This window comes from Polypterus senegalus, chromosome 11, assembly GCF_016835505.1.
Source record: "Polypterus senegalus isolate Bchr_013 chromosome 11, ASM1683550v1, whole genome shotgun sequence".
Classification (NCBI taxonomy): domain Eukaryota; kingdom Metazoa; phylum Chordata; class Cladistia; order Polypteriformes; family Polypteridae; genus Polypterus; species Polypterus senegalus.
In genome coordinates, this window is record NC_053164.1 from 83,489,789 (window position 1) to 83,514,811 (window position 25,023).

At 36.1% G+C, this 25,023-nt stretch overlaps 1 protein-coding gene across 8 annotated transcripts in view; it reads right to left on the reverse strand.

The window, feature by feature from the left end:
* Nucleotides 1–25,023, reverse strand: part of LOC120539266 (neurexin-2-like) — a 2,018,463-nt gene that overhangs the window by 901,398 nt on the left and 1,092,042 nt on the right. For 6 of the 8 annotated variants that reach the window (XM_039769182.1, XM_039769181.1, XM_039769180.1 and 3 more), the window contains 3 exons: nucleotides 24,190–24,573; nucleotides 19,316–19,519; nucleotides 12,732–12,758 (listed from right to left, as the gene is read on the reverse strand). In XM_039769182.1, coding sequence (XP_039625116.1) covers nucleotides 12,732–12,758; nucleotides 19,316–19,519; nucleotides 24,190–24,573 — 615 coding nt within the window. The remainder of the gene's footprint in view (nucleotides 1–12,731; nucleotides 12,759–19,315; nucleotides 19,520–24,189; nucleotides 24,574–25,023) is intronic. The other 2 variants (XM_039769179.1, XM_039769177.1) reach the window with 1 other exon arrangement.

A 25,023-nucleotide genomic window follows, 5' to 3' on the forward strand; every position in this document is an offset into this window, starting at 1 on the left:
GATATACACGCCTCGAACCGAAACATCTTAAATAAAATTTTTTCTTTAGAATTACCGTTGTCTTTTTTGTGTGAACTATTTTGTTTTGATTTTCTTCTACATTTTTTAAAATGAAGACACCTGAACTGTGAAAGATGCAGAATTTTGTCAAACTTGACAAACAGTACTATATTTTTGATTATATTTTTAACTGGATTTATTTTTCATCTTAGTGTTTATTAAATCATGTTTGATTGCTGCATTATAACTCTTCAATTGCAACATATATATCTGAAAATAAATTAAAATTTAATTTAAAAAAAGTCTCACAGTGTGATTGTGAGTATGTTAGTCTGAGTTAGTTCTGTAAAGGACTGGTACTGGCTCCACACTCCCATTTCTTAAATGGATTAATTTAATTTCAGAATGTTATATTAAAATTAATTGAGTGGCAGGGTGGATCTAAATAGGCCCAGTATGAGTGAGTTTGTTCTGAAATGGGAAAAGGTTCTGACTTGTCGAGATCCTAAATTTGGTCTAATCACCTTAAAAATAAACGACCTACAACTTTAAGTAAACTGACAGTTATAACCAACCCATTATAGAGAATCTTCATCCAGGGTACTTACATAGTTGATAATGTATTACCTAAAGAGTATGGTTATATTTATTTTTTTCTCCAGCCGTCTGGAGTTTTTTTGTTTTTTCTGTCCACCCTGGCCTTCGGACCTTACTCCTTTTCTATGTTAACTAATATTTTCTTATTTTAATTTCTTATTTTGTCTTTTATTTTTCTTTTCTTCATTATGTAAAGCACTTTGAGCTACGTTTTGTATGAAAATGTGCTATATAAATAAATATTGTTGTTGTTGTTGTTAAAGGAGGGCTACGTAAGTTATATAATATTTTACTCTGCCTGAATTTGTTCTATATAGGTAAATTCATATGTGGACAAACATATTTGTTAAATATTGACAGTAGTTAGATTTGTGAAGAATTTGAATGTAATTTATTAATTCCAATAGAGTTCATTTAGTTTGGTGATGTATATGAAATTTTGAAATGGACATTTTTAACTGTGTCTCCCATTTATATCTTGATTCTTACGCTTTTAAGCCTCACAATTGCTTCTATCATATTCAGCTCAATTCGCTGAGCTTTTCAGCCTCACACCAGCCTGCTGTCTGATCACAAACAAAATAGAAACATATTTACACAGACAGCAGATATGTCATCGGATGGTGCATGATTTTGGAATACTATGGACATAAAGAGGATTTCTGACCTCTTCAGAAAGAAAAATTAGAAATGGCTCCCTAGTCAATCCGTTGCATGAGACTTCAATTCTACCTGCACTAGTCTCAGTCATCAAATGTGAGGAACCCAAGCTCCACTCAGACCCAGCCTCAAAGGGAAATGAGAGTGAATGCTGCGACTGAAAACGTCAAGTCATCCCTTGTGTTAAGGGAACAGTGTTAAGGTGGTACAGACTGTAAAGAAATTTAATCCACTTGAAGTCATAGCTGGTGGGACTTCTTTGGAAATTAGTTGCCTACAGGGATAGACTTGCTAAATAACTTGTGTCATCCAGCTATTGTAATCTTACATGTAACTATCCTGTTGTGTCATATACATGCTATCGACTCATACATACGTTGATGGTCAACGTTGATTGATAAAAACAAATCAGGGAGAGTAGCAGTGAAGGAATTTTTTCTTCAACTGTAGAGACAGAAACAAATTTGGAAGAACACTAGCATTTTTTTCTATGCTACTTTTTATAAGAAGAATAATTAATTTGATTAACTGTTATGGACGAACGTGACGGAGCAATTGTAGAAGAAAAAACATAATGTAAATGTATTCATTTGTGTTTTATTGTGTTCTGTGTGAATTTATGAGTGTCCCGGGTTTTCCTGTGAAACCAAGATATACTGTGCCCACAATATCTTGTCTTGAACTTGTTAACAAGGGAACAATGAGATAATTATTAAATATATTTTAAGAATTTATAAACAAGTTTTTCTATAGAAATCATCGAGTGTCAGAAACTTTTACATGTTAACTAACCTTTTTTCAAAAATGTAGGCATGACATTAGGACATTCAATTTATCTGTGTGCTAATTAGTTTAAATTTAAATGATTTAGATGATATGTAAATGAATTTATTGTATTAAATCCTTACTGTCGTCATTTTCAGTCATTGGGCTGAAGTAATCTGGTAGACCACACTGTGTCTAATTCCTTTAAGATTGGATCATATAAGAAGGCCATTTTGAATTACATTTGTGAAGGAAAATCAAGACATTTCTTTATGTACTGAGTAGTTTTCACAAGAATCCCCATTATGATTTAATGTACCTGAAATGTATTGCATGGAGGATTCAAAAACAGTAGTTTGATTGCTAAAGAGATCTGTATAAAGAAATCTTCTGTTTCTTTTAGTTGTTGGTTTAGTATATTGTTACAGATTTTTTGATGAGATGGTTTGCTATAAGTTCATCTAACATTATGCCATATGAAAAGACATACAACTAAGAACAACTGGAGCTGCTTTCCAAGTGGATCAGAGGTTGGGATTATCTACAAATCCAGTACCGTATATGGTATATTTTTAAAATTATCATATGTGTTGCTCTCCATAATACGTCCTGGTTTTATTCCCTCATAGCATAATAAATTAATTATACTAATAATGATTAATAGAAATACATGCATATTTTAGGCACAAACTCATCGTCTTTCAAAGTATGAGATGGAACAACCCACAATAAATCAAGGAGCAGGTGAATTTAGTTTGATTTCCTCTCCATTTGGGTATAAAGCTAAACATTATTGTCATGGCCTGCAATGCTATAAACTTATTTAAAGCTTGGTAAGCAAAACCCAACTTCACCAAAGTTTTTCCACTTGTTGTGTCACACTTCAAGCTAGTGATAGGTTTAGGCTTCGCACATTTAGATAAACTATCTGTAGGTTAGTTTCAAACTGATAATATGCTACATGCTACTTTTGTGAGGGAAGATCACTTAAACCGTGTTTATGGGAAACATTAAGACTTTACTGTTTGACTTTACTAAAATATTTAAAAATTAAAAAAATGTAATTAAGCTATCATTCTTCTTCAATCACAGTCTCATTTTCTAAGGTGCCAGCATATATTGTTTGAATCTGTGAAGGTGTACAGTAGATTTCAAAACTATGGTCTGCTTGAATGTTGTAAAAACTGGTGGCTGCTCTTGGTGTCTTCACTAGATGACTTTTTCCTGTCATGTAAGAATAGTTCACAGAGCTAAAAAAAAAATGGAGTCATTCAAAGGTGCAATACCCTTGTAGTCTGTTTTTCAAGGACAATGTCTTTAGAAGGCACAAGAACGTAGCAGGATGTGATTCAATGTGGAGAAGAATAGTAGGCAGGATCTGGACTGAGTGAAGAACATGTAGACATTTATGAGACGCATCTGGCCATGGCTCTTTTAGAATACTGAACATGCAGATAAGTATAAAAAAAACACCTGCCTATATTTATTTATTAGTAAATATAAAATCTAAACTGAGGCTAGACTTTTCAATTAACTAGCATTTGATTTTATTTTATTGTACAGAGCTTTGTTTCTTTTTGGAGCAGTATTTTTGTTTTGAAGTGTGCTTCTTATTCAGGCTGCTGAGGTGATGACTCTCTCTACGGGATAACAAGCACAGGTAATTAAATTGCAAAATAAAGTGAAGCACATGCAATAGTCATTTCCGCACCATTTTGCCTTTCAATTGCAACAAATGTATACTTCCTTCCAATGAAGAAGCACACAAAGGAAACAGTAGATGGAGGAAATGTACTTATATATTCAATCATGCACTTAAAGCAATATGTTAAGGAGTTGTGTAAATAAGGAGCACACAGCAGTGCTCTGCCTAGCTGTCACTGATAAATCTAGCCTTCAGAGTTTCACAATGTATTTGACGATATTATGCATTTGTTTAGTCAGACACATCACGAGATGAATAAAAGCATTCTGCATGGGAAAAAGTAAAGCAACACAATTTTAATTTCTCCTTTTCTAGTGGCCACCTGTTTATCTGTAAAACTCCCATAACCTTTGTCGATTTTGGCATGCACTGAATAGGTCTATCAGTTCAGTGCTGTGCCAGCTTTTCGCTGAATTTCAACAAAATGCAAATTAGACATGCCTCACTTTTAGCTAAATCAGCCTTGTCCAATTTGTACATGAGCCATCCAAAGAGGATATCTTTGAAACTGCAGAGATAGCCTGAATAAAAAATATCTTTTACAATACTCAGATATAATACAGGGCAAAGGTTTCCTTGTGAATTGCCATCCAAGACACAGGACTTGATGACAAATGGCTACCATTTGCAGGATTCATAATAAAATATGAAATACATGGAAGTTAGTAATCAACCATTTTTAGGGCCCACTTCTTCCACTACCAGATTGTATTTAGTGGTAATTATCCTGGCATCAACCACTAATAGACCAAAAAGCCACTGATCTAATGTGTAACTCTATATGATACAGAAGGAAAGTTAAGTGGCATGAAACTCTTATGGATATGAAGGCATGAAGAACAACAGCAACAATAAGAAGCAAAATGTGGCCTCTTGGGTAACCACAGCACTACAATTCCAACACCACAGTTACACTTATCCATTCACTAGACTATGTGAGATGCTTGAATTGCGCAATAAAAAAAAAAAGGAAATTGTTTGAATAGTGTATTAGACTTTACGATTATTTAAACATTCATCAGGTACAACTTACATGTTGCAATTCTGTATTACTGAGAAAACAGAAATGATAAGGAGGATTGGTATAAACATGTTTTAAGCTGAGCTTTTCTACCTCCCATTTTTGCTTTGTTTTGGAGTCTTTTCAGCTCAGTTTTGTTCATTTTGTATAGTTTCAAAATGTTGCTTTCATTTTGGAAATATTTTATCGTTAGCTGATGATGCCTTTTTATCATCATTTTGTATGTGATATGATTTTTTTAGGGGTGATACCAGTCTGGGTATCTACTCATAATGCTATTGTGTGGTTGTTAAGCAGATAATGCGCATGCCACGTGGGTTGTTAGATGATGATGCCCATGATATTTAACATGGCTTCTCACACTTATTGGCATCAGAACCTTAAGATTTAAGACAAAAAAATACAACAATCTAGGATCCATGTCTGGTTTATTTGATTTGCTTTCTGATTTTGATTTTCTGGTTAGTGCTTTGGTTTTATTTGCCTAAATGCATATAAGATCTTTTCTTATTTACTGACAATCTCTGTCTTTTCTCCTCTAAGAAATATGTTTATCTTATCTTTGCCACACTCATATGAAATCCTGTCCAATTGGATTTTTAAATCAATCCTAATCATTCAGCAACCAATCCAGGAGTACAATATGAAACAACAAATGCCTGTTAGCAAATTCTGTCATTTTACAATATGAAAGTCATACTATTTATAGATCTGATGCATTTTCAGGAAAAATGTTTTCCTAACAAAAAGCTAAATGTACACTAAAAAACAATATGTAAAGAAATGAATAATGAAAAGCATTAGTGGGTAAAGATAGCACTGCCTACACTAGATGTAGCGTGGCGTTTGCAAATCCCAAAAGACACTTTAAAAGAGTATAAGCGCTTCATTACATTCCTTAAGATTAAGTTCTCCTTAACTGGATATACTTAATCCTCATGTATTCTGATTGGTTTCACCAGTAGAATGACAGCTGAAGAGTGAATGTCTGCAAAGAAACATTTAGGCTGTGTGATTCTGAGTTTTCGGGCATGCTGAGGGGAACTGAAGGTAATTTTGAAGTTTTCGAGTTGTAGCTGCTGTTTTTAGTCATTTCTAAGTTTAATTAAAAACCTTTCCTAATTAAACATATGCCTCCATAGTTTTTTTTTTTTTTGTTAATTCTAAAATGCACAAGAAAGCATGGGTTTGTAATAAAACATACTTTAATTCACTACAGATGTTATCAAAGATTCCAGCCATTTCTCTATTTTGGGTAGCAAAGAGCTGAAGCCTTTTACAGGAGGGTCAGGTGCAAGGCAGCAACAAAAAGGTCCATTGCAGGGGATGCTAATACTGAGCACATTAATTCATCTAATTTGTACATATTTGAGATAGGAAGGAACCAGACTGCCTGAACAGATACCTCGAAAAACAGAATAGACATGGAAATCCAGACAGACAACCAATCAATCAATCAATCAATCAATCAACATTTATTTATATAGCACATATTCATACAAAAAATGTAGCTCAAAGTGCTTTACAAAATGAATAGAAAAATAGAAGACACAATAAAAAATAAACACAAGTCAACGGATGTCTTAAAAATTGTCATTAGTCCTAATAACTAACAAAACACTATCAATGAAGTAAGTTATCTACATTATCTACAAGAAAAATGCTTGGGGAAAAATTAAATGTGTCCTGTGCATTAAAACCCACCAATATATCGGTTCTAATTTACAAATAACTTCCACTTCAGCTGGTACCTTTCTGTAGCCTAATAGCAACAACAAAACATCTAAATTAACAAGTGGCTATTCCAAATTTTTAATTATAGCCTGATTAACATATTAGTGGCAACTACAATTTTTATTTTTCTGAATGTTTTTTTTTTAATTGTTATTTAGAGAAACTGTGGTACTGATATTCAGTATACAGGCCTCTGTAACCACTCCACTCTTTACCTGCTCCTCAGCAGCTAACCAGATTTAAATTTAATATCCATCCATTCTATCATTGTCAAATCTATCTAATCAAATTCAGGTTCAGGAGATTGAGGGGGGTCCGAGTCTGCACCAGGCACAATCGCTGGAGGTTCAAAATGAAATATAACATTGACACTAAAATACTATTTTATTATGTTTGGTTACAATGTCAGAAACAAGTGGGTTACTGTATGAGAATTTATTATCACAATGATATTGTTTACAATTTAGTTTGAATATTCAGCACATAAGGTTGCTGCTTTGCTCTTGGTTGTGTGGAATTTCTATTTTGTATGGGTTCTTTTTCTATTTGGGTTCATGCATTGTACTCATTCGCAAGTAACTTATCTATTTTTGACCAGGTAAAAAGTGACATAAAATATAACTATATAGTATGAATAATTATGGGGATGTTAGGTATTATGAAACAGAAATATAAATGAGAAAGAAAGTGCAGACTCTCTAACAATTAACACTAATTATCCAACATCATTCCTAAAATAGAAGCTACCATATAGAGTATGCAACTGTTATTATTTTTATTATTGTAATTTTATTTAACATTTTGTAGGTTTTAAAAGTCTAAATGATAATACGTTCAATTATCTTATTGCCAGGTACAACCATAGCATGGTGTTTAGTTTCCTTGTGAATTTTCTACAGGATATTTTTAAACTGGCTTGGCATGAGTGAGTGTGGTGGCATGAGAATGTGTGGTGAACTGGTGCCATGTAAAGGATTTCTTTCTGTTTTGTGACCAATGCTGCCAGGACAGACTCTGGAACAAAATTGTACAGATTTAATAAAGGATGGACAGTGGTTTAAAAACAAGCATTTTTTATTAAACTTTAAAAATCATTTAACTTAACATAGTATGACTGTCTACAAAGTACTTAATCAAATTCAGGGCTGGTAAGGCAGCATCAAGTGCATAGACAAGGCACCAGTCCATCACAGGGCCTAAAAAGCATTTAATGTGATAAAATAATAAAACATCAAAGAAATAAAAACATAATGAATTAATACATATATGTTTTGTTTGATTTTAAACATTTTGTAATTTATGTTTTGTATGATTGGCTCATAAATGGAAATTTGTTGTGTTTATTATCACAAAAACTTTGAAAAGTCAATGATTTTAAGAGAAAACATCTGCATTTTTGTGTATATATACTGCTCAAAAGAATTAAAGGAACACTTTTTAATCAGAGTATAGCATAAAGTCAATGAAACTTATGGGATATTAATCTGGTCAGTTAAGTAGCAGAGGGGGTTGTTAATCAGTTTCAGCTGCTGTGGTGTTAATGAAATTAACAACAGGTGCACTAGAGGGGCAACAATGAGATGACCCCCAAAACAGGAATGGTTTAACAGGTGGAGGCCACTGACATTTTTCCCTCCTCATCTTTTCTGACTGTTTCTTCACTAGTTTTGCATTTGGCTACAGTCAGTGTCACTACTGGTAGCACGAGGTGATACCTGGACCCTACAGAGGTTGCACAGGTAGTCCAACTTCTCCAGGATGGCACATCAATACGTGTCATTGCCAGAAGGTTTGCTGTGTCTCCCTGCACAGTCTCAAGGGCATGGAGGAGATTCTAGGAGACAAGCAGTTACTCTAGGAGAGCTGGAGAGGGCCATAGAAAGTCCATAACCCATCAGCAGGACCGGTATCTGCTCCTTTGGGCAAGGAGGAACAGGATGAGCACTGCCAGAGCCCTACAAAATGACCTCCAGCAGGCCACTGGTGTTAATGTCTCTGACCAAACAACCAGAAAGACTTCATGAGGGTGACCCAAGGGCCCCATGTCCTCTAATGGGCCCTGAGCTCACTGCCCAGCAGCATGCAGCTCGATTGGCATTCGCCATAGAATACCAGAATTGGCAGATGCACCACTGGTGCCCTGTGCTTTTTACAGATGACAGCAAGTTCACCCTGAGCACATGACAGAAGTGAAAGGGTCTGGAGAAGCCATGGAGAACATTATGCTGCCTGTAACATCATTCAGCATGAGCAGTTTGGTGGTGGGTTAATGATTGTCTGGGGAGGCATATCCATGGAGGGTTACACAAACCGCTACAGGCTTGACAAAGGCACCTTGGCTGCCATTAGGTATCAGGATGAAATCCTTGGATCCATTGTCAGACCCTATGCTGGTACAGTGGCTCCTGGTGTACGACAATTCCTGGCCTCATGTGGTGAGAGTATGCAGGCAGTTCCTGGAGGATGAAGGAATTGATACCATTGACTGGCCACCACACTTTCCTGACCTAAATCCAATAGAACACCTCTGGGACATTATGTTTTGGTCCATCCAATGCCACCAGGTTGCACCTCAGACTGTCCAGGAGCTCAGTGATGCCCTGGTCCAGATCTGGGAGGAGATTCCCCACAACACCATCTGTCATCTCATTAGAAGCATGCACCGATGTTGTCAGGCATGTATACAAGAACACAGGGGCCATACAAAGTGCTGCGTACAATTTTGAGTTGCTGCAATTAAATTTTGGCAAAATGGACTAGCCTGCCACATAATTTTTTCACTCTGATTTTTGGTTCGTCTTTGAATTCAGGGCTCTGTAGTTTGATCATTTTCATTTCCATCAAACGATGTGGCATCCTTTCGTTCCTAACACATTACCCAGTCTATATCAGTATAGATATCCAGGAGGATTTATTTTTCCCGTTGAGAACTGATGTGTTTTCAAAGTGTTCCTTTAATTTTTTTGAGCAGTTTTATATATATATATATATATATATATATATATATATATATATATATATATATATATATATATATATATATATACAAGGTAAAAGTAATAGCATATGGTAAAAAAATTCATTATTGTAGGATACAGTATCCTTTCTTAATAAGGCTACAGAGAAAGTTGTTTTACACAATTACAAATTGTGAATTTTTCATATGGTATTGATAAGCACACCAAGGGAGGCATCTTGTGGCCTTCCCTATTAGTATGATTTTCCGATAAAACTAAACTACGTGTAGGAAACAGTGCTTCGTTTGGTGAATGCATGTATTGCATTTTATGTATAAACAGTCTACAAAGATGCCCAATTATCAAATCATTTAGAATTGTATCTAGCATTTACATGTAGTTTTACTTGCATGCAGCATTAAGCAAATTATAAAATCACTGTTGGTCAATAGCTATGTTTGCTGTAAGCACTCAACATAAAACTAAGTTGAGGTTAAAACGCAATTATTAATACTAGTGCTGAAAATGGATTTTCATGCTTGAGCAGACTCATCAAACAAAAGGCTATCTTTTTTTTTTCAGCTGTAAATGTCTTTAGAAGTCAAGAAGCTGTATAAGAAATTGAATTTATAGCTCTGAGTAAATAAACTTCAAGCTGTCAATTAACTCACATCATAACATACTAGGAAATGATCGCAGTCATTGATTATTGAGATGAAGTGTATGACAAATTATATGAGTGCTTGGAGCACTGTACCTGCCACATTGAGGGTATTGGTGTTTCTAGAAATAAGACAATCTAAACATGTGTTATGAATGCTGCTCTCCAGGTGGCTTAAGACACTACACGTTTTTGCTGCGACTAAAACTTGCAGTGTGGTTTTGACACACAGTTTAGTTATTAGTGGTATGAGAAATAAGATAAAATAGCTATTTATAAATATAACCATTGTGCTTTTAACACTGCTTCTGATGGCATACTGTATACAATCAAGGCTTTTGTGTTAGTGTTCCTTTTAATGAAATACATCAGGCTAGATGAATTAGAAGAAAGAAAACAGTACCTACCTTTAGGCATTTAAATTTTGCTTGGACTTACTGTGGTCCTTTGCCTTACAGCTTCACCACACAGCAGGAAAAAAAAACATCAGTAACTCCCCTGCTTGGTTTTTGTAACCAGTGTTTATTCAGTTGTATTTGCATGGCCTGTGTGCATTTTGTGTACCCGTCACACTAAATCAACCAAGCCTGTTGTCTTCATGCTTGTTGATGCAATCTCCTAATTTAAACAATTCCTTGTTAAAAAGTACAATTGTTCTGCATTGCTTTTTTTTTTTTTTGTAGAAAACAATCAATTTGGCTGTGACATTTAAAATTTCCCTTGTGTCGAAATGAGGAAAAGCTTTGCTATAATATATTGCGGGAATCGTTTTAATGGTTGCACCTCTCCGGTGTGCCCCTGTACTACTATCTAAAGTATTGCTGCAGTTCATTTGAAATCTTCGTTGACTTCTGCTCTAAGGCTGCTTTGCTATTTCTCATTTAATAGCTGTAAAGTTTCACCAATTAATGTCCAAAATTAGTAATGTTCTCTGTTTGCGTATTCCACTTTCGACGCAACAGTGGGCTGAGTCAGCATGTAGACCAATTTAATTAGTTTTATTTTCAGCTCAATGCAACTTTTTTTTTTACATAAAATAAACAAATCTTGGGCTAATAAGATGAAGATGCTGATTGTGTTTACTTTCCAATAGTAACGAGATTTTGTATTTTTTAAATTAGGCTGCTTTGCTTCAATAGATTTTTTCTGTTTAGGAACAAAACTTAATCGTCTTTAATCTTGCGGTATAATGGAAGGCGGAATGGGACAGTGTGTCCTTGGGGACAATCCTAAAGCCTCATTTTTCAGTAGCTGGGTTTCAAACCCAATTAGATTACTAAGTAAGATTACTGTATCAATATTTCACAGGGAGCAGGGCCCAGGAAGGGGAAACTGCATTTGGTTGATAAGAAGAGGTATATACCATGGTTACTAGCTGTTATATTGCAGTTCTCCATATCTGTGACTCTTGATACACTTTTTAATTGCAGTCGCCTAACAGTGGATATCATGTCATCTCGATGCATCTGACTACATTTACTAAGCATAATATTAAGCCCCTGCCTCGCCGTCTAACCATGTCAATATCATTTTTTTCTGAGCTGCTTGTAGGACATTGCGTGAATTATGTACTAATAATTACAGTTACTTTTTAAAGATGATGTGGATGGTGATACTTTATTACAGAATGGCCACCTTCTTTTGATTGGTCGATCACTTTCATTTAATTAACATTATAACTGCATTACCAGTGCAGTAAATAGCCACAACATCATTAAAGCATCTATCACCTATCCACTTTGAAGAGACTTAATGCATTTCAGGGTTGTGGGGTCCTGCACTCAGCCGCATCTGGCCTAAGGCAACAAGCAGGTCAAGACAGGGTGCCAGTTTGTCGCAGAGCACATTCACTCATGCAGGGTCACTTTGAGGTTACTAAAGAACCTTACACCTAAAATAAGGAAAGTGAATTATCTGGGAAAACATTGTGAAAATTTGATTGTCACTTTCCTTGACATTGGCCGTGAACAGCGCATCCAATATCCAGGAGTGAACAGTGAACAATATACGATAGATTGCACAGAAAATTGGAAGTACCTCAACAGGTAACAAGTCATATTACTTTTTATGTCTTTATTATCTGGCAGAAATCTTATGAAATAATAAATCAGTTTGGCAGCCAGGATGATCAGATAATGCGCAGGCCCCCTCATTAGATCATGACAGCATATATTTTAATTGCATATATATTTGTTTGGATAATGGCTACTTTAGGTTTTGCAAGAATCCCAAATATATACTTTATAGCTTTTTATTTTTGTGAATATGTACAGCTGAATGTATACCTATATACTGTATTCAGAATATATCCAAATCTGTTAAACAGTGCAGCAGAGATATAGGTAAAATACACACTTATAGAACACAATTTTATAACATCAAAGAAAGCTTAATCAATTAAAAAAGAGAGATAAAGGAGCAAGCTAAAGAAGAGCCACAAAAAGGTTTGCATAGCATGAGGCAAAAATCAGAGAAAGCAGAAGGGTAAATAGAGGGGTGTGTGGAGAGCAGGCAAGAAATGTGAAAATAAATCAAAAGAGGGAAGGAAATAGGAACAAAAAAAAGTTGACAATAATATAATTAGTATCATATAACAGAATGAAAATATAAAAATTCATAGCCACCACTTACTGAGGTTACAGTCTATCCTGATACAGTCTGGCAGGAGAGAGAGCGAAATGGTGAGATAATAACAAAAAATAAAAATTAAAATTAAAGAGACATTTACATCCTTCAAGGTACATTCTGCTGACAACCAATCATTTTACAGCCCACCTTCCGGGGACAAATCACGAGCCACAGCCACCCTTTTAGTACTGACCTTACATGTTTCTATTTACACAGTACACATGAACTGCAAACCCTCAGAAAATCATGCATTCTGTCACTGAAATATTGTCTCTATTGGGTGTTTTAGCGTCACCTGTACATATCTAGAGTATTTCTTTCATTGGGGTTGCTAACTTATCTTTACGATCCTTTGATCCTTAAGCCTTACTTCAGGAGTTTATTGCTGTATGACTGTAACTTTACATTTTAAACTATTTTAAAAAGGGTGACCAGCAAAGCCCAGCCACACATCAGGTCATAGAATTTGAATTAGAAACCAAATGAGCTAATGAGCAAATGGTACTTAATAATTACTGGTAGCTGGACTAAATTAACTTATTATATTTTTTTAAGGTCTCCCTTTAATAAACATTTATTTTTATATCTACCCTTTACCTTTGCTGAGCTGATAAAAAAAATCACCAACCCCCTTGAATGCAGGAATGCTTTGAGCATGGGTCACCTGACCTGGAGTTTTACCAACCCGATACCATTTTGCTGGTACCACCTGCTGTACTTCAGTGACAAATTATACAAAATACAACCACTAGAAGATAAGAATGATCTGAGCCTGGGCAAAGGTTTGGATGGCTTTATCAAAGAGATCTGCTTCATTGATCTGGCATTAGACGAAAAAAAGTAAAATCCTTTAAACGTTGGAAAAAAGTGTCCTACATACGCTACCGGTCAAAAGTTTTAGAACATCCTCATTTTTCATTTTTAGTGAAGTTTTATTCCAGTGAATATCTTGAAATGATACAGATGTAGGTGGTAAACTGCAAAAGGTTATAAAAAAAAGTGTACGTTATGAAACACGGAAAAATAATGGACTTTTCAGAATTATACAAAGATATTTAGGGTAATAGCCTGGGTTAAAGCCATTGCAGGTTTTCTGCAGTAATGGAAGTGAGTTAAGCCTTGAATGATGATTCAAACAATTCCTACCGGTGTCCCAACTTTTGTTGACTACTCTGTCTGTTAAAAAGCTATTTTGGAACAAACTATGTTGTTACAGCCCCAGAATCATTATATAAACAATATTGCACTGTATATTGTTATCATAACAGCAAGAAAAAGGCAATCAACAAAGGAAGACAGCTAGACCATTATAACCCTTCAAAGTGGAGGTCTTTCCTTTACAGAAATTGCAAAGAAAGCCAAGGTGTCAGTGAGTACAATTTCCAAAATTTGGAAACTGGAGGAGACTCTGACAGGAACGTGCCTTTCAAACCCAATGACCACGTAGGTGCCTCACAGAATTGTGGTCGAAGTAAGCAAGTGTCACTTTCAACTGTGAAGAGAAGACTTCGAGCTGCAGGTTTGACCAGTAAAGAAACGGTAAGAAAGTCATTAAATTGCAATATAACAAAAAAAGGCTGGCCTGGGCTAGAAATTACTGCCTTTCGTAATGTACTCTGAAATTTAAAACATAGAACAAATAAACAATTGGAGGTAGATACTTCTCAGCTCTTAAACTGTGCTTGAAGCTGATGGCCTTTGAGGCTCTTATCACAAATTCTGTTCTACGGTCTGAGATTTGTCTTCTGCCATGAACTGTTTAAATTGCAATAAAAACTAGAAAAATTTGGGTGTTTTTGACCTGGAGTGCATTTAAGCTACAGTAAAAACTGAAGTCTCGCTTATTCTATGCTGAATCACCAAATCACTGATGTAATATAATCTGTTTCTTCTATTAGTGGTTTCTTGGTGCCACAGACCTAGAATTTAGCAAAGGCAGTATCTAATTACAGATTACTGAGTAGAAAATAAAAGACCAATTAAACTAAACATTATCATTTTTGAATTCATGCATTTGTTTAGGTTGACCTTGACAGTAACTGACTCTTGCTGTCTGCCAGGATATGTGAAAAATGGAAATGCAGGCATTCAGCGAAAAATAATAAGCCAATGCAACCAAATCTCTGTCACTCCTTCTTATTTTAATTAACTTTGATAGTTTGAGGGGCACACCATTTAAAGTGCATGTTGACAGATACACAAAGGAAAAAGCACTCAATAATGTGTAAACATTTACAGTAAGGTAAAGCCCCACTCTTATTGATTCTGCAGTTGCAAATACAATACATATATAAAGATTTACAATTATGATATATGAGTCTCTCATGAATTGCAATTTTTATTTACTGGAAAGACATTATTTTTTAAAAATAACATTGATATGTCAGTATTCACTGTTGCAGTTACTGATTAAGCTGCACATAACTTGCTTTGGGCACCTCTGGATGAGTTTTGCTTGCTTTGCTCTCCCTTCCAACATACATATCTCTCTCACAGTCTAAGAACAGCTGAAATTTCAGAAAGGAAAAATCAACAGGCTCTACAAAGGAAGTGAGCACATCGTCACAATGAATAAATCCTAAAGTTAATAAAAGTCCAACTTTTTAGTTGTCTTTGTAGGTGTGCATTAAATTATATTAATCCACTTGAAAAAGCAATCAACAGTTGTGCATGGGTTTTGGCAAAAATGAAATGTAAATTCCTGGCAGAAAAGGTGTGGAGATAGATTCAATATGTCTACATTTGTCATTGCATGCATTTTTCTTACATGTGTTTGCAACTGTATGCTTTTGTTCATGCATTTGTGTCCCAGCGCTGTAGTCATGACACCATTTGTAGGTAATCATCAATTTCAACATATACTATTTTAAAAACTTAGTCTATGTTTCTTAATTCACATGCATTTCTATGGAAAGATTAATTTTGGAGCATATTAAAGCTTTTAGATAATTCATTGAATGCAAATGATTCAAAAGGCTGCAGGGTATTGATACTTTTTCTTTGAAAACTATTAATAATACAGAAAGGTGAATAAATCACTTAGTGGTCTTAAAGAGTTAGCAGGAAAATGAAAAGGACAACTGCCTCTGGTCCTACAGTTGTTAGGAAGATCAGCAAATATGTACTGGGCAAAGGTCCAGGTCAATCGCTTATTTAAAAAGTACAAAAGAAATCCAATAAAAAAACAAAGCCTCATGCGAGTCTAGGATTACTTCGTTATCTGACCCCTTAATTATTTATGAGTAATGGAATAGCTGGTCTACAGAGGGTGCTGGGTATTAAGTGGACCCATGTCTCATACATGGGTCAGAAGAGTCAAGTGACAGTAGAAAAAGACAGACAGTAGTCTGACAATGATTTATTTTTTCTTGTATCCATATATCTAATAGGAAAAGCCCCAGCATTTATATAATTACTTTAGTATCTGTTTATCACAGACAATATAGCATTTCAGCTTTCTGTGTGCGAGCCTGCTAAGTATAGTGATTGCACTGTTCTTCTTGAACACAGTTGCTTTGGTGGCTTGTATTTCCACTTCATGTCATGAACATGAAGGCAAGCACTGTAGTTGTTAGATCACTAAAAAGCATTACTTTTGCTTCACTAAGATTTTAACTGTATGCCATATAAAATCAGTCTTTTATTAATTCTAGGGGTCTAGTATGTAAACTTACAGAAACGAATAATTATATAATTAATTAAATGTTGTCACAAGTCCCTCCATGAATTTACTGATTCAGCCTAATTTTCCCCAACTTCAGGGACAAATGAAGCTGGATTTTCAAACGCAAGGTAGGCTTCCTCTTTCAGTGGGATGTGTCCACACAAAAGCTAAAATTTTAAGTTTGCTGTGTGAGTGTGAATGTTTATCCTTAGAATTCAAACAAAATTGCACTTAATTGTTTTCATGAAAACTTCAGGTTGTGAATGGCTTACTCTTGCTCAACCACATTAATGGAGATGAGATTTAATAACCATATGAATTGCCAGATTAACTGTGAACATGTTCATATGCAAATAAATGAACAAATGGATATCAAAAACATAACAAACATGTAAATGTATGAAACATTCTCTAATTGAGAAACTGACTGTAATAATCCACTGCATCCACTGAACAGTGTCATTTCCAAGCAGAGGAGTAGCTTCAGTGACAGACTGAGGAGATCGTTCCTCCTCCACACTATGTGACTCTTCAATTCCACCCAGGGGAGTAAATGCTAACATTATTTAAAGTTATTGTCTGCTTTTACCTGCATTTTTATTACTATTTAATTTAATATTGTTTTTTGTATCAGTATACTGCTGCTGGATTATGTGAATTTCCCCTTGGGAATAATAAAGTATCTATCTATCTATCTATCTATCTATCTATCTATCTATCTATCTATCTATCTATCTGTCTGTCTGTCTATCTATCTATCTAGTAAAAGCCTGCTAAGCATAGTGATGGCACTGTTCTTCTTCAACACAGTTGCTTTGGTGGCTTTTAGCATCCCAAATCGAATAAAACACTAAACCTTGTCTTGTCCCCTTTAAGATGAATTATGGTGATCATTTACTTGAACAGAGTCACCCGAATGGAGCAGCAGATTTTGTCAGTGTTTCCAGAACATCACCAGGAATTATAATTGAGGTTTGGATGCATGTTCACCATATTTATTCCAGAAGGGAATTCAGTTTACCTCTTTACTCTAAATACATCCTGCCAAGTCCAGTGTTGTCTTTAAATTGTCCTATACCCTATAAAAGAAAGGCCCTGCTTGCCTGAAATCTATTAGTCTGACCTACCATTTATTTGCTGCAGCCATATTTCCACGTAGGCTTGTTAGATTTTCAACTGAAAGCAGTGAAGATAAAATCTATCACTAATAGAGAACATTTTTGTAGATAGTAATTATTTTAAGTGAACTTGGCTTCATATCTTATCATAACCCTTTACAATACAGTAGACTACCATTTAGTCCAAAGAAAAATGTCTACATGGCAATTTCATTGTAAAATGTCTATTTAAACATTAGGAAATACCAGGTCAAGTTAAAGAGATCTCTTCTGAAACAGGCCATCCTCAAAATATAATAATTCCCAGAGTCAAGTAATCCTTAGCTTGCCTTATTTTATTTTTTATTTTCAAATAAAGTGTGGCTGGGTTTTGTCTCGTGTTGTCAACCGCTACAGAATAGTGGACACAAACAGCCACAAACCGTATACACAACAGATTGATCCTACCAAAAAAAGGTAAAGAAAAAATTTCAGTGCTTTCTGAATTGGTAGATGTGGGTATAGCCTGAGGGTTGAGGATTGCTCATACATTATTAGTTCTTTCAGTGCATCTCATTAGACAAATGTATTTAACACTGCATATTAAAATTAGAAAAAAAAAACAGTGAAAATAGATCTGATAGAACTTGTTTATGTCCAGGTTCCATAACTGCACTGAAGAAGAGCATCACATTCCTCACAGGCAGGCTTTAAAGTCAAATGAGGCACACTATTTCTAAAATTGAGACTGAAACTTGGAAACACATTTCAACTAAAGGAATAAGGACAGGTTAGTTTAAAGTTCACATCTTAAAATAGGGAAATGGGAAGGGACTATGTAATAAAAACTGAGGTTTGGAAAAAAGATCATAAGAGGGGCAAAAAAAAAGTGCATCGGTTCTCGTGGCTATTTGCTCCGAGGGCCGCAGATACAGGCCATTGAAGGGATGAAAAAGTTCCATCTTCTAAGATCGGCTGTGTATAACCAGTGGGAAAATGAAGACGAGCAAGAAACGGAGAGACAGAATCAGAGAAAGAGATGTCGATGATCGCTAATGTCACTTAGAAAACAGAGTCTTATAACTGACTAGCGATCTTCCCTCCTCTGAGACTCTGCAGGTCTCTCCTTTAAAATGATGGAATATCATAAAGACCAGCATTCATGTTCTATACATCAGTCTGCTTGGGTGGCAGTGAAGTCTTTAACCCTCAACAGATTGAACTCTATCTAAGTATCTGCATAAGCGTTAACATCATACTCATTATTAAGTAATATTGTTTGTGATAATTCTCACCAAGGATGTTACTATGTAAACCAAAGTCTAACAGTCTGATTTATGTAATTGTGTAGTGTAAGCAAGGAAGAATGTCTAGAGTAGTTTAGTGGTTGGTTAATGGTTCATTGACCATTTAACAGAAAAATCTACAGTGGTCCTTTAAAGGTCTCATGTTGGAAATGGTTGAATTTCCACTCCTTTTCTGCAGAGAAACACACCATTTAATACTACACAACACTAAGAGTTGAACATAACAAAAAAAGGTGAACTCATTGAACACCTAATGTAAAAGTATGTATGTAATTGTACACATGTACTATAGTGCAGTCTTCAATCCTTCTGTAATAGAACAATAACTATGACCAGCACACCCAGTATACCCTAGCAGACTGTGTGAACATGAATGGGGTCACTTTTAGACTTTTATATAAAGCAAGTCAGTTTCTAGGGGCCACTTTGTAGAAAAGCTCCTGTTCCTGCCTACTGTTGTTTGAACCAAGTAGTAGGTTCTACTATTTACATTTCCACTCTCTTCGTGTCATACGTTACCTAGGTTGACGGTCAGCTTGACCCTCCCGCCATCCAGTTCTAGACGGAGAGTGTCCGCTGACTCCTTTGATGTGGTGGCCATTAATAGACCGTACGCTCTCTGGGACATGAAACGGAGAGATACATCTTCAGCTTCAGTGTGCATCACTACTGGCATCATGATTTTGAGATACATACTTCCATCATAGCTTAATACTGTAGCTTCTGTAAAAAGTTAAAAAAAATGCAAATTTATTGTTAGTTAAGGTTTGCAGAATGGGTTTAACCAATTGAGCAAGCAATCGTCATTTAATATAGTGACTGTCACAGAACAGAATCATGAGTCACCTTATGTAGTGGGTGTATAGCTCAAAGTAACCACCAACATACTGAAAAAAAAATAGCTAAGATTTTTTGTATTTATCCATATACAGTATAATGCAAAGAATGTAGTACTGTTGAATTTTGAGTTTCAGGCATCCATGAACTATAAGAGGTATTTTCTTCAAAAAAAGGAGATAAATATTAAAATTATAAAATGAAAATGCAATCTCTCTTTTGCAATTACATTTTCAAAGAATACACACAAGAATGCTGTAAGTATTAAAAACAAAATTAAACAACATCATTAGCAAATTCATTTTCAAAGTATACATGCAAGAATGCTGCAAAAATAAAAAATAAAATGACATAACACCAGCCTGAACAGCAATGAAGCTGTAAAAATAAAAATGAAAACACAAATAAGCACTGGCACCACCTGCTGCTCATTGAATTTTCATTTTCCACTTTGCATTTTCATTTTCATGTTCTCAACATGCAAATAGCACCGGTCAATAGGCAGGGCTTTGCGCCTCAGTTTCCCACTCACCCACTCATGAATTAAACACAGTCCAAGAGAGAAGTATTCTGTCAATCCAAGTTTCTACAGTTATAAAGGACAAAGAATTGTGGGAAACTGAGGCGCAAAGCCCTGCCCATTGACCGGTGCTATTTGCATGTTAAGAATTTGAAAATGAAAATGCAAAGTGGAAAATTAATATTCAAAGAGCAGAAGGTCGCGCCAATGCTTCATTGAGTTTTACTCTTCATTTTTACATCTTCATTACTGTTCAGGCTGAAAATTAAATTGTAAGTGCTGTTACTTCATTTTATTTTTATTTTTTTGCAGTACTCTTGTGCATAGACTTTGAAAATGAAATTGCAAATTATATTTTATTTGTCATTTTCACAGCATTCTTGTATGTAGACTTTGAAAATGAAACTGCAGTTTCATTTTATAATTTATTATTTCTCATTTCCTTTTTTTAAGAAAATACCTCCCATAATGAACACGCTTTGACCATTTTTGGCATAATCTACTTTTGTATTTGTGTGTGTGTCGCTTGTGTCACGTATAACTTATGAATGGATAAACTGACTGCAATAAATATTTAACATGCTTATTATAATCCTATAATCCACTTTAACTCTTTTGATTTTGAGCAAAACTAACTCATTAGAACTTCTGCTTTATGGAATGCAATTTCTTTTCTTTTTGTAACTGAAACTGACTCCAGCTTTTTATTTGAAACGTTTCACATAAATATAATAGAATACCTGTATTTTAAATTTTATGCAAGGCCATTTTATGTTTATTCAAACAAGTGATGGAACTAGCAGAACATAATGGTGTAGACTAAGGAAAAACAAGATGAAGTTGCAAAACCAAATAGGCAGAGTTAAAACTTAAAGGACAAAGAACAAAAGGTCAGAATAAAGCCAACATAAAAGATAGAAAACTACCCAAAAAATTGATAACCATAAATCTATCACAAGAATTATTCACTAAAGTCTTTTGGAAAATATTCCGAATCTATCCACAAGTCACAAACTGTCAAAAAATGGTGACACCCATCAGAAAAGAAGATGGTAAATATTACTTATCATTCATTAAACTGGATTGAATTAGAAAATGAGAGTAAAATTATTACAAAATGTCAAAAAAAAAAAAACATTTTTCCAAAAATACTAGCAATCACAGCAATATTAACTGAGAGAAAGGTTTTGTCGTCTAGTGTTATAACTTTGTTTTTGTGAAGAATGCTTCAAATGTAATGTGCATTTGAAACCTCACAACTATGACACATACTTGATAAGATGACACAACAATTTTAAGTTTTAGGAATACTTAGGGACATCCTTGTGTTCATAAATAATTTTTGTAATGCATAATCCATGTCTTGGGTGGCACGGTGGCACAGTGGTAGCGATGCTGCCTCTCAGTTAGGAGACCCGGGTAAGCTTCCCGGATCCTCCCTGCATTGAGTTTGCATGTTCTCCCCGTGTTAGTGTGGGTTTCCTCCAGGTGTTCCAGTTTCCTCCCACAGTCCAAAGACATGCAGGTTAGGTGCATTGGTGATTCTAAATTGTCCCTAGTGTGTGCTTGGTGTGTGTGTGCGTCCTGCCTGGGGTTTGTTTCCTGCCTTGCGCCCTGTGTTGGCTGGGATTGGCTCCAGCAGACCCCCTGTGGTGTTATGGGTCCACAGCTCATTGAGAAAAGGCCATTCATTTTAAATAAATAATCACCGCACCCGAGGCGGCTTCGTGAGGCGATGTTATGCGAGCCGCGGGGCAGTCGTCGATGTGGGCGTTTCTTACCGTGTGCACAGGTGAGGAACTGCCCACATTCGTGATTGCTCCCGTGGCTAATGCTACAGCTGTGATGGCCCCTCACTTTTTAATAAGAAGCGCGAGTCGGTTGTGCAGAGGAAAGGAAACGATCGGAGAGAAAAAAGGAAAGGAAATAGGAGAAAAGAGAGAGAGGAAAAGAGGACGGAGGTTACAGGGAGGGAGGAAGCAGGCGGTGCGTGCGTGTGTTGAGCGCGCGATCGAGGGCAGCTGTAAGGAAGCTGGGTGTTAGGCCAACACTCAGACATTTGAGTTGATGTTGCTCCCGCTGAGTGACCAGGTAGCAGGAGTGCCTAGAGGAAAGCGACGGGCCGCGGAAAGGCAGCGGAAGTCGGGAGGCTTGGTGGTGGAGTCCCCAATGTGTGCGTCCTGGTCATTGGTGGACATCAAGTCTCGGGGACTGGGATGAGTGCCATACCGGAGCCAGGGATCGGGAGGTCTCCAGTCTCGCGAAAGTGTAGAGGAGGGCAGCTGCAGAGAGCGTCTTGCCTGCTGCTGGGCCCAAACGGGATAAGCAGGCGAGACGCTAATAAACGATGCACTGGATTTGTTGTTTTAAAGAACTGCTTCCTAGAGAAGATTTTAACCTCGTTGTTTTTAAGAAGACTTTTTCTAATGGTTTTGAATCTCCACGTTTTCATTTTATGGATTATTTATTGAATGAACTGCACTATTTATGGAACACTTGTTTTGATGGACAATTTTTAAATAAAAGCACTGTTGCACTTTCTACCTTCCCCTTGCTCAGTAATTTGCCTCCATTGACTAGCTCACTCGGTAACATTATCGACGGTGTTGGGTTCAAGTGCTTCCTAAATCAAAGGGAGTGTGGACCCAGAACCCACATCGTCACACCCCCATGACCCTGTAGTTAGGATATAGCGGGTTGGATAATGGATGGATGGATAATCCATGTCTTGTACAGAAATCCAACAATAATTCACTAATCAAATTCAGATCAAGGTGAGCGGGACTTTAACTTTTTAAATATCAAGGATATCTTCTACTTCCATGTTGAGGTAGTGGAGTATGATGATTGCTACATCTGTCATGAACCTCTTAAGCTTTCAGCACAGAAAACACTTTTCAAATACCATTCATGAAAAAATGTGGTCAAGTAGGGTTAGCACTCTTTGATGTTTCGATGGTATATATATTCCTAAATCTTTTTTTTTTGCAAATGTCAAGACACACAGGTAAACACATACAATATTTACCAAATACCTAAAGCATTCCTAAATTATCAAATAACTGCAGAATCTACTATAACTCAGTTTAAATGTAATGGTAAGCATAATATAAATTTAATTCAGATGACAAAAAAAAAATAAATAACAGCAGAAGGACACTGAATTTCTAATTTAATGTGGTTGGAGATGTACTCTGCCACAGCTGAATGCGCACATTGTTCAGCTCTGTTCACTGCTCCGTGTCTAATGGCAGTACTGATTTACAATGGTTTCTATATTGTTTTGATATCCAACACATAAATTATATTCTGTAAAAGTGTTCCCTTTCTCCTATCTGAATAACCTACTCTTCAAATTCATACTAAGTCTTAATTGATGAATTCAGAGTTTATATTCACTGTATTTTCTCATGGACAGCTATGACAATTTTAATAGGTGGCCACAAGATGGCAGCAAAGGATCTTAGTACAGGCCCCACTTTCCACTCCCTTTGTAGCAAACAGTTGCTAATATGCTATGGCAGAGAATGGCTAGGCAGTCAGTGAAAAGGCTATCTATTCCTTTCAGAGCAGTGACACCTGACACTAATGGTCATTCAGTAGGAGATGCTGACAGAGATGCCAGCATTGCTTTTGTTGTGTTATCAGGAGCTTGGTGTGATAAGACTACATTTATCTTATGTGAATAAATTGGATTGTACGAAAGACAGGGCTTCTGTCATACTGGTGACAGTTATTAAACTGAGCCAGCAAGTTACACCTTGATATTAAGAAATGACCTCTCCTGTTCCATCATAACACTCCTCAATCCTGCAAGATCCATCAAGTCTTTACTGCTGCCATTTGCTTTGACTCACTTACCTACTCTGTTTCATATATGTATTATTTTCTCACTCAGTTCTCTATTTCTGCTTCTTCATTTTCCCAATTTTCACTTTTCAAATGTAAAAACCAAACATGCCTATCTCCTCTGAGACTATTGGCTACCTTGTTATTGCATCCCACTCAGCCATCAGGTTCCCAGTGAAGTCCTCACCTCTCTCACAATTCTTCCCCAGGTATCCTGTGCCAGTACAGTCACATATATATCTGTTCCAGCCTTCCCTGCACTGGCCCCCATTGCGACACGGAGAGGCACCACACTGTTTCAGTGTTTCCCGGGAGCAGAAGCTGCTCACGCCAGCCACACTTTGAACCTCAGCCAGGCGTCGTACATCTCGGCTCTTGCCATCGATGAAGAGGTCTCTTACACAACCTACATAGCCATAGTTGAGGAATGCTGTCCAGGCTTCTGGAGGAAGGATCAGATCTGCACGGTTTTCTGGTAATCCACCCAGGTACATTTCACTGTCAAGGTCTAAGATCTCACTGTCCCCACTTGCCAGAAAAGGTGTACTTTTGCTGTTCACTGAAATTGAACCTGTAAAAGTAGAATAACAAAACAATAGTCAATTAAACAACAAAGGATAAAAAGTAACAGATCAGAAAGGTACCATGCATGCTGGTTTATCTCAGAGGGTATGCTGTGGTACAGTGGTTAAGGTTTTAAACTTTAAATCCAGAAGTTGTGGGTTCAAATCTTGCCACTGATACTTGTGTGACCATGAGCAACCGCTTCACCTGCCTGTTCTCCAAATGCTAAAACAGAAGAAATATAACCAATTATATCTCAAATGATGTAAGTCACCATGGATAAAGACATACACCAAATAAATACACATCAATATAATTAATAATTAATATGACACTTTGTGAAGATCTAAAATGCTTTTTTATTTCTTTCAAAGCATTGCAATCAGGTTGGCTAGAATTACATCATTGGATATATGGGGACTAATTAAGAGGACAGACATTTTATTGAACGCCAGAT